General features: G+C 34.7%; 2 protein-coding genes across 3 annotated transcripts in view; both read right to left on the reverse strand.

The window, feature by feature from the left end:
• LOC107691242 (NADPH oxidase organizer 1-like) overlaps nucleotides 1–2,264 on the reverse strand; it is a 6,742-nt gene extending 4,478 nt beyond the window's left edge. The window contains exons 1-3 of the mRNA XM_016489747.1: nucleotides 2,165–2,264; nucleotides 1,598–1,678; nucleotides 137–209 (exon numbers count right to left, since the gene is read on the reverse strand). Coding sequence (XP_016345233.1) covers nucleotides 137–209; nucleotides 1,598–1,678; nucleotides 2,165–2,230 — 220 coding nt within the window. The 5' untranslated portion in view covers nucleotides 2,231–2,264. The remainder of the gene's footprint in view (nucleotides 1–136; nucleotides 210–1,597; nucleotides 1,679–2,164) is intronic.
• A 7,466-nt stretch (nucleotides 2,265–9,730) lies between these two features.
• Nucleotides 9,731–11,295, reverse strand: part of LOC107691217 (glucose-induced degradation protein 4 homolog) — a 9,117-nt gene continuing 7,552 nt past the window's right edge. The window contains exons 1-2 of one of the 2 annotated variants that reach the window (XR_001634522.1): nucleotides 10,957–11,083; nucleotides 9,731–10,112 (exon numbers count right to left, since the gene is read on the reverse strand). Coding sequence is in view for 1 of the 2 variants with exons in the window: in XM_016489716.1 (XP_016345202.1) it covers nucleotides 10,049–10,112 (64 nt within the window). In the remaining variant the exon portion in view is untranslated. Of the gene's footprint in view, nucleotides 10,113–10,956; nucleotides 11,084–11,295 lie in introns of those variants that run through there. The other variant, XM_016489716.1, reaches the window with a different exon arrangement.

The following is an 11,295-nucleotide window of genomic DNA, read 5'->3' on the forward strand; positions in this document are numbered from 1 at the left end:
CACTTCTGCATGCTCTTCTTCCCTCTTGCAGCTGCAAATACATTATTATTATTTTTTTTTAAATATATATGACTTCATTATGAGGGCTGTTCTTGAATTTGCACATTGTCTAATGAACAACTGGTAAAGTATTTACCTTTAAATTTGGGAATAATCCTTCCTGACCTTCTAAAGGGGTTTGAAGGAGGGAATTTCTTCTTGAGGTGTCTCTACAGTAATAAGCATGTAGATATTATTCTACTTGACTAGATAGATAGATAGGCGATGATAGATAGATAGGCGATGATAGATAGATGATAGATAGATAGATAGATAGATAGATAGGCGATTATAGATAGATAGATAGATAGGCGATGATAGATAGATAGGTGATGATAGATAGATAGATAGATAGATAGGCGATGATAGATATAGATAGATAGATAGATAGATAGATAGATAGATAGATAGATAGATAGATAGATAGATAGAATAGATAGATAGAACGACAGAATAGATAGATAGATAGAACGACAGAACAGATAGATAGAACGACAGAATAGATAGATAGACAGATAGAACGACAGAATAGATAGATAGATAATAGATAGGCGATGATAGATATAGATAGATAGATAGATAGATAGATAGATAGATAGGCGATGATAGATAGATATTGATAGATAGATATAGATAGATATATAGATAGATAGACGATGATTAGATAGATATAGATAGACAGATGGATAGATAGATAGATATATAGATAGGCGATGATTGATAGATAGATAGATAGATAGGTGATGATTGATAGATAGATAGGCGATGATTGATAGACAGACAGATGGATAGATAGATAGATATATAGATAGGCGATGATTGATAGATAGGCGATGATTGATAGATAGATATATAGATAGGCGATGATAGATAGGTGATGATTGATAGATAGATAGATAGGCGATGATTGATAGATAGATAGATAGGCGATGATTGATAGACAGACAGATGGATAGATAGATAGATATATAGATAGGCGATGATTGATAGATAGGCGATGATTGATAGATAGGCGATGATTGATAGATAGATAGATAGATAGATAGATAGGCGATGATTGATAGATGGATAGATAGATAGATAGATAGATAGATAGATAGATAGATAGATAGGTGATGATTGATAGATGGATAGATAGACAGACAGATGGATAGATAGATGGATAGATAGATAGATAGATGGATAGATAGGCGATGATTGATAGATGGATAGATAGATAGATAGATAGATAGATAGATAGATAGATAGATAGGTGATGATTGATAGATAGATAGATAGGCGATGATAGATAGATATAGATAGATAGATAGGCGATGATTAGATAGATGGATAGATAGGCGATGATTGATAGATAGATAGATAGATAGATAGATAGATAGATAGATAGGTGATGATAGATAGATAGGTGATGATAGATAGATAGATAGATAGATAGGCGATGATAGATAGATAGATGATAGATAGATAGATAGATAGATAGATAGATAGATAGATAGGCGATGATAGATAGATCGGTGATGATAGATAGAGATTAAATTAAGTGAAGAAAGGGACTTGCGTGGAGCGTTTTGAAGTCTTCAAGCGATCTGTACACGGTAATGTCATTGTGATCTGACCAGAGTACAGTGGTCATGTACAACTGAAGGGAAGAATGGATTAGACATTTCAATACTTCATTTTAATTACATCAAAGCTCTCGCTTTACATTAGTCTTCAAGTATGTTCCAGTGTTAATGAACCACCGTACACACAAGAGTGTTTCCTTATCCGATCTGACCCTTCAAAATGTAGTTATCAAGTTTAAGAAACTCGTGTTAATATTCTGGTATAATTTTTTTAAGAATAAAGAACTGTTACCACATGAAGCACATGTAGGTTATCTGACCATATATATATATTTTTTTTTACAGTATGTAATACTTTTAAATTAAGCTGTTTGTAATTTTACATTATGTATACTTATTATAGTATTTATATATAATAATAAATCAATTATACTAATGCTGATAAATTATAATAACGTGTTATGTGTAGTAAAAACATCATAAATAATGTATTATTAAATGTATATTAAAATGTAATTATAACAAACGAATGTAAAATGGTAAAATAAAACGTGTCTTACTTTAACTACTTCTTTCTGCATCACTCCAACAAGCTGTATTTTGACGGGGTGTCTTTGCTCGCCCATCCTGACCAGCTTGAGCTGCAGTAGACGAGTCTGGTGTCTGACTGACTGAGTCTGATGCGCTTCTGTTTATTTATCATGCCTCGAGCCAGAGGCGGGAACCGGTGCAATTACACAAACCGGAGAGTCCGCTGTTATGTCACCAATATTCCTTGAAGAAGCCTGGATGGAATATTATGTGAGTGCCACACATCGAGCAGTCGTTGTTTTATAAATAGTGCAGGTTCTGTTGTGATTATAAGTCACTTAATGTGTGACAATATGCCCCGCAATATATATATATACCCCCCGTGTGTAAATCCACATGGGGATTTTATCCACAGTCATTTTTACACTTGTCTAGTACAAATATGTAGCTTTGTTTCATAATTGCAGTGTATGCGTTTTTCTTTATTTACCCTCAAAAAAATGGAAGTGACATGTGACAACATGCCCCGTAGGTGGGTTACATTGTAACATCTGAGGGGCACGTTGTAACATGACCATATATGACAGCTTAAAATCTTATCTGATCGAATGAAACAAAATATTCAAGACAAACAAAAATATTTTGTTGTTAAAATAAAAAATAAAAAAAATTCTTCAAATAAAATAATGCCGTTTTTTAAGAGTTTGGAGTTTGACAATGAACCCGTTGCAACCATGCTTGGGACGGCCCACATAAACGAGCAAAAATGCTTTACACGTCTTGAAATAATAATTTCTAAACATAAAACATTGTCTGTCAGTCTTTATTCACCTGTTTCACGTTAAAATTCATTAAAGTAAATAGTGTAACTTACATCGCTAATGTCCTAGAATGTAACGCAGTGTTACAACGTGCCGTCTGCTAGTTATCAAAGCATTAAAAAACGATCTGAGCTGATAAATAACAGATTGGAGATTAAAATAATAGCAGATTTGTCTCATTTTATATGAATAATAAAAACTATGAAAAATGTACTTAAGCCAGAAATTTAATTTTACTATGGTAAAATAAATGTTCAGCGACATCTTCAAAAGATTTTTGAATTTCGGCGCACTTTTTTTCCTATATAATGTTGATATGGTAACTAATAAATACTGTAAATTTTGTGTGTGGAAATATTCAAACCACGTGTTACTTTGTGCCTCGCGCTCTTCTATGTTTCTAAACAAAAACTGCTTTTTGAAAATAAGCCCCTGTAACTAGATCTCCCCTTAAGTCAAAGAACCACAGCAGAACATTTTTTTTCCCCCAAAGTATGGAGTGGAAAAAATTCAATGGAAGTCAATGGCAACAACTGTTTGGTTACCAACATTCTTCAAAACATCTGTGTGTTCAGCAGAAGAAAGAAGCTCATTGAGCAACTTGATGGTGAGTAACTGATGACAGAATTTCCATTTTGGGTGAAATATCCCCTGTAGACTCACGTTTATTAATCTAACTCTAAACTTGAGAAACGAACAGCAGCAACGTTGTAATGTTTCAACTGGATATTATTGATGAAGAATGGAACACTTTCTTTAAAAGAGTGCTGATGAAAGTGCATTGGGAAAACGAACATTCTAATTCTAATTCTAACTGACATGCTTATGTTGCAATCAGCCATAGCGGGAAATGGAACTAGTGTATGCTAAAACCAGACCATCCTATGAGTAGAGACCGTAAAGGACCAACAATTAGGATTCTTGGAAGAGACAGGAGTTAGTAGCCTACTCAGCCCTTCACATTAAAGCATGTGTCATAAAACAGTGCTGACATATTCATAACTCAATGGATGATGTGCACGTAGTCTATAAACCTTCCAGGAAACAGAACCTAAAAAAAGAGAGAGAGAAAAGATTCCCGTCGAGTTATAAGAAGCTTCAAGGAAATATAAGCAAGGTTTCCTCTCAGATGTGTGTGCGCCCAACAACCCAACCTATAATTGAAGCGGACACCTTTGTTTATTGTAACTCGTTTTAACTGCTGAACGTGTTAAACAGCACTGAATCACTGAAAAACCCCGTCATTCAAATACCAGATGCAGATTTGACATCTGTTTGAGTTACAACCCGATCTCATGGAAGTGCGTATAAATAAAATAAATAAACAAATAAAAACCAAAACTCGTGGTATTGATATGCAAAAATGGACTTTGGCGTGCATATAATACGCAGTTTTCGCGTGCATATGATGCGCATGTGTTTGGCGTGCATATAATACGCAGTTTTCGCGTGCATATGCGCATGTGTTTGGCGTGCATATAATACGCAGTTTTCGCATGCATTTGATACGCATGTGTTTGGCGTGCATATAATACGCAGTTTTCGCGTCCATAAGATACGCAATTTGTTGGCGTGCATATGACACGCAGTTTTGGGTTTTTATTTGGCGTACTATTTATACGGACTTTCATGAGATCGGGTTGTAATAGTGGTTTCTATTATTATGTGATAGTATTATTATTTTCTGCATGTTTGTCACGGTGCACACACACGAGGAACACGGGAACGAAGGAGCGAGGAGACACGGAGTAGAATAAATCAAAAGGGTTTTATTAACAAAGGCTGGGGATCACAGGACTCGACACATCAGGATGACGTTCAACGACTGACCAAGGACAAGAACTAGAACACACTTTAAATACACAGGAACTGATGAGGGGAAGACAAGGGACATCTGGAACTAATGACAATCAACATAGGAAACACCTGGGAACAATGAATTCAAAACACGAGACAGAGAAACTGGAAGACGGAGCACATAGGGAGCAAAGACACACACAAAACCTGGCCCAGAGTCTGACAATGTTCATGTTACTACAAATATTACTTAAAGACAGTGATTATGGACATGTAATGTCAAATATACCGTATTGCATTATATGAAATTCAAAATAATGAATACAAAGCCTTGAACAATGGAAACATGCATTTCTCTATATGACTAAACCAATAAGGTGATTAAATAAAACTACTAAAATACTAAATTATATATATATATATATATATATATATATATAAAGTATAAACAGCTCAACTTTATACCACTGTTATCATTGATATACCATTATAGTTTCTGGTAACATTTTGAATTGGATTTTATGTTTGTATTTTCTGTTCCAATTTTAATTTGAAAGTTCTAGTCATTTTTGTTGTGTGTCTTTGTACAGGTACAATATATATATATATTCGTATAACAGAAAAAAGAAAAGTGGAACAAACCTTTTTTATTCATAAATAATAAATACAAAGCATACAATGACTTCATCACTGAATCGGAAAAGCAAACTAGAAAATAAAAAATTAAAGTGTGGCAAACTCAAGCTCATTTCTATTCTCAATAATAAAATAAGTAATAATTTAGCAGACAAACACACTGGAAGCATATGTGAATAAAAAACCTTTATTTTAGGAGCGTTCCTGTTTTACTACTTTGACCAACTTTGCTGAATATACTCTTTTACTGTATTTCTCAACTTTCCTAGAAACACCCTTGTGACTTTTAGATGGGCGTTTTTGCATTTTCTTGTAATGCAGATATAAGAATAGAATTCACTGCACATTTTTCTTGCATCTCGGGTTTCCAAACTGTGTGAGTTTTCACCCCAAGCTTGATCTTTTATTCCTTTGAACAGCTTTTGAAAAAGTGACATTTGAAGTCGTTTTGACAGCACATTTCTAATGCATGATGCGCAAACATGTAACCTATTCATTATTGTAACTTGATTTCTTCCTTTGTAAGACTGCCATTGTGAAAGGAAAGTAAACTGGCCTCCATAATTTCCTGTTGTGAATCATATGGATTCGCTTTCACAGAATAACAATAAGAACTGTCAGTGTTATTTGATTTTTGACATCAAGTAGGCTATGTTGTGAAACATGCATTGTGCTGGGAAATATTTGGTTGTCGTATTACTGTTGGCTTACCGTTAACCACATTGACATAATATAGTGATAAAAGTGAAATGCTTGTGTGAATGATAAACAATCAGGACAAAAGTCCAAAACACTTGTGAAAATGGTGAAAGAAAATTAACGACGGGTATCAATTCCTCTTCCTTCAAATGTACGTATGCACTAAATTTACAGTAAAGACTTTTACATTTGTTACAAAAGGTTTATGTTTCAAATAGCTAAATGGTGTGCGTTTATCAAGGTGTCCACACAAATATGAAGCAGCACAACAGTTTTTAATATTGGTAATAATCAGAAACGTTTCTTGAGCAGCATATTAGACTGATTTCTGAAGATCATGGGACACTGAAGACTGGCGTAATGATGCTGAAAATACAATCACAGGAATAAATTACACTTTAAAATTTATTTAAAAAACAACAACAAAACAGTTATTTTAAATTGCAATCATATTTCACAATATTAGATTTTTTTTGTTGCATTTTTGCTCCTATAAATACAGCCTTGGTGAGCACATATGTGACCCTGCAGCACAAAAGCAGTGTTAAGTCGCTGGGGTATATTTGTAGCAATAGCAAAAAATACATTGTATGGGTCAAAATTATAAATTTTTCTTTTATGCCAAAAATCATTAGGTTATTAAGTAAAGATCATGTTCCATGAAGATATTTAGTAAATTTCCTACCGTAAATATATCAAAACTTAATTTTTGATTAGTAATATGCATTGCTAAGAACTTCATTTGGACAACTTTAAAGATGATTTTCTCAATATTTAGATTTTTTTGCACCCTCAGATTCCAGATTTTCCAAATATTGTCCGATCCTAACAAACCATACATCAATGGAAAGCTTATTTATTCAGCTTTCAGATGATGCATAAATCTCAATTTCGAGAAAATTTACCCTTATTACTGGTTTTGTGCTCCAGGGTCACATATATAATATCAGACCCTACCTTTATGACTTTGCATATGGGTCACATTTTTTTCCCCCTGCGCTTTGAGTTAATCATTTATGCTTTATTGCTTCGCCACTCTAAATATTGCATTGCACATTCCAGTCATCCAGAATTATGTATGAGTAGTTCATGGCAGACCACAAAGCACATGGAATACTGTCTCCCATAATGCATTGTGCTCGACTTGACCTTCATTTCCAACGTGAATCAATGAACTTTGGAAAGTTAATATAACCATAACATGTATTTCTGTCATAACCATTTGCTGAAATAAGCATGTAACATAATGAGGTCATGTGACAATAATGTGGCTGTTTAAAAAGTACAGGTGTGTGAAATAATTCACAGTCCATGTATTAAAGAGATGGTACTACGCCATCTAGTGGTACATCTATTATAACTCAAATAAATCACTTTCCTTCCAAACCTGAGAAAGTCGATCCATGTCCTGAACCCCACAAAACAACAACAGCAACTTCATTTTCTTATTTCCTTTATTTTCCTATCTTTTTGTGCCAATAAAAAGATCCCTCATAATTGTGGAGAATGAAATCAGCCCTATTATGTACATCCCCTCTTCCTGTACTGTAACAGCATGTGCAGTGGCCTTTCATTAGCTTAGCATTTCCTTAAATACATCTGCACCTTCAGGCAGCAGATTATTAGGTGCGGCAAACATCTTCATAAACACCACGTTTCTGGTTTTAAGGACAAAAGAACTGAACAAAACAGGAAAAGAGGTCAAATTTACACATTTTGCAAAACATGTCAATTACTGGGCATGTGTTAGGCATAATGTGCATTATTACTGGGATTTGGCCACGGGATGGGCCAAAAATAAAGAATTTTCTTATTTTCTATGCACAAAATGTCATTAGGACATCTCAACATAGCTAGGTTGAAATGTGGCGTGGATCTGATGTTAAACACTCGCTAGTCTACAATTAAAAAGGAGGTTTCGGTGGATGAGGTACAGCAATCTTTCATTTCAAACGTCACATTCTTAGAAGTCTTTCTGTCTGTACAGAGCTTAAACTGATGATTATAAAAGTAGTTTATAGACACATCTCTGACTTTTAAGGCAAAGGGTTTGACTAAAGCTTAAATGGGCGCATCTGGGTTTTGTAGCATCAGATCACGGCCATTAAAAACTGATGGGTAGTTTAAAATAACAGTGTTGTCCACCTGCTTTGAAAAAATCTTCCTGAGCCCTCCGATAAAAACACTTGCTTATTCTTCATGACATCTTCAGCGAGGACTGAAAGCCAGGTTGTGCTTCTGCGGCCTTGCATTCCGACGCACCGAATACCAATCAATACTCTCTGAGCTGTCGATATTAAAGTGAACAAGTGATTCAACAAGTGAGAAGTGATTATTCTCAAACCTAAGAGACTCGTATGGAAGCCTGTTTCCACCTCAGAATAAGAATAATAATAATAAACCAGTTAATTGTGACTTTATCGATCACAATTTTGACTATTTCTCTCAGAGAGAAAAAAAAAGTCAAAATTGTGAGATGTTAATTTAGAATTCCGAGAAAAGAAAAGTCAGAATTTTGAGATATAAATTGAAAATTCAGATGAAAAAAGTCAGAATTACAAAATGAAATGCCAGATATACTCAGAATTGCACACACACAAAAAAATAATAATATATATATATATATATATATATATGCTAACTCCGAATTCCAAGAAAAAAAGTCAGAACGGTGAGATACCGTTTCCATGAATTCCATGAAAAATTTCAGATTTTTTTCTTTCTGGAATTCTGAGATATACATTTGAAATTCTGAGGAAAAAATGTCAGAATTGCAAGAAAAAAGTCAGAATTGTAAAAAAAAAAAGTCAGAATTCTAAGATGTTAATTCCAAATTCTGGGGTGAAAAAAAAAAAAAAGTCAGAACGATGAGATACAGACGCGGAATTCCAAGAAAAATTTAGATTTTTTTTTTCTGGAATTCTGAGATATACATTTGAAATTCTGAGGAAAAAAAGTCAAAGCTGCGAGATATAAACTTCCAAAATTTGAAGGAAAAAGGTCAGAACTGCGAGATGTTAACTCAGAATTTTGGGCAAAAAATTGCAAGACGTTAACTAAAATAACTAAGATATATGCTCACAATTTCCAGAAATAAATTAGGAATTGTGTAATACAAAAAAAGTCACAACTACCTTAACGTTCGTATTGCGTGGTGGAAACAGACTTCCATATACTTGAGATTCTTATAAGCTGAGTTTTTTCAGGTTGCATAGCAAAACAAGGAGCGTAAAACTACACAGATTTTTTTTCCCCAAAATCCCAAAGAAATGTTTCATCCAAAGCAGCTTTACAAATAGCTTTACCACCATGGATTAATATATATATATATATATACCTCTTTTCAAAACACCTGACTCCGTTTCATTTCATCATAAAAAATATATCACACGTAGAAGCCAAGGACCCAGCTGCTATATCTGAGACGTTTGATGATACACCTTACGTTAATAAAAAACACCGTCTGAGGGCCAAGCTAGCCGCAGACAATAGCAACTCTATGTATCCATCGTAACGCACACTGAATCTTTGATACGCCTTCGAGAGACATCCCAGTGTCTGCATACGCCGTCCCGCTCACAGTCCTGTCGTAGACAACGGTTAAAAAATGAATTAAAACAAACTCCTAGATTGGCCATGCTGTTTTATCAAATTACAAGGCGAAAAAACAAAATGCATCCAGGGCAAAGAAAAACTGTGGTTTTAATCCCCGAACCTTCAGGATAAAAATAGTTTTCTAAGATGATCGGAGGACAGAAGCGTTAAAAACTAAAAAAGGAAAAGCAAAACGTTAACACTGCTGCGAATCCCCGAATCCCACTGGCTTGTGTAGACGGTCTCCTGACAGAGTTCTCCATCATCTGTACCTTTCACTGAGGGGAGAGGACAGCCGGGTCCTGGGCGTAATCATTAGACCGTTCCTCTCATGTCCGCTGTAGATTCACCTCCAGGACTTCAGTGTCACCGGAACTCGTAGATGGGTGCGCTGCGTTCAGGGACGTGTGTGAGCTTCAAAGATTGATACCTGATAAGAATAGGATTAAAACTGGGTTCTTGAGGTGAGCTATTAGGCCTGGGCGATAAAACGGTATCGGTATTTATCGACGGTACGCCTTCTTCGATAACGAAAAAATGTTCGATATAGCGCACGATATAGGCACATGCTATGAGTGACGCACACACAAACACATGCTGAAATGCCTGCCTGTGATGAGGAGATTGTGAATAAAGAATGAATATTAGTCGAATTTAAAATAAACATTTGCAATGTTAGGTGTGCGTCAGTGGCGCATGAGATGCGGTGATGATGTAAGTGACGTTGTTGCATTTGAATGTTTTGTTAGTCTAGCCCACGAGACGCTGCTGCGTTATTCATTCAAAATATGAGAGAAATATAGAAGCTCAATGCGGAGAAGATCTTGAATGGGTTAAAACCGAAACCAAGCCATTCACACAGAACGCATATTCAGAGCATTTTTGAGACGTACAACTAAGACAGTTGCACTCGCATATCACACAAAACATGAATAGAAAGCCATGTAAAGTTAAAAGAGGTTCAACTTTTAGAAAACGTGTCTCGAGAATTTGTGGGGGTTTTATTCCATGTGTTTGATTGTTAAAACAAAAAAATATTTGTTGTCTCAATAATTTGGATTAATTTAAAAATACAGTGGTTAAATAAATAAAAAAATTCTATTGCTCAATGTTTTAAAAAAGGTTATAATGTCAATAATTATCGATACCGAACGATATGAAACATTATATCATTGATACATTTTTTAGCTATATCGCCCAGCCCTATGATCTATATATATTGAGTATTTACATTAATTTTTTGTATTTAATGAGTAATTTTTTCAATTCTATACCATTCAGAGCTTCTGTGGTAGTAGTAACCCTCTATGGTGGCTGTAGACTTCTGGAAACAGATGTAGTAGAAGCCAGCGAAGGAAGCACCGCTGATGTCTTTGATTGTGTGATCTGGAACTAGGAACTGCTCCTGAAACAAACACATTTTACATTTTATTTTTATTTAGCTTTCATGGACTCGTAGATATACACTACTGTTCGAAAGTTTGGGGTCAGTAGTCAGTAGCTGAAAGAAGACTCTTCTGCTCATTAAGGCTGCATTTATTTGATCACAAATACTGTAAAAACAGTAATATTGTGAAATATTATTACAATTTAAAATAACTGTTTTCTATTGT

The sequence above is a fragment of the Sinocyclocheilus anshuiensis genome, unplaced genomic scaffold, assembly GCF_001515605.1.
Source record: "Sinocyclocheilus anshuiensis isolate Anshui unplaced genomic scaffold, SAMN03320099.WGS_v1.1 scaffold202, whole genome shotgun sequence".
NCBI lineage: Eukaryota > Metazoa > Chordata > Actinopteri > Cypriniformes > Cyprinidae > Sinocyclocheilus > Sinocyclocheilus anshuiensis.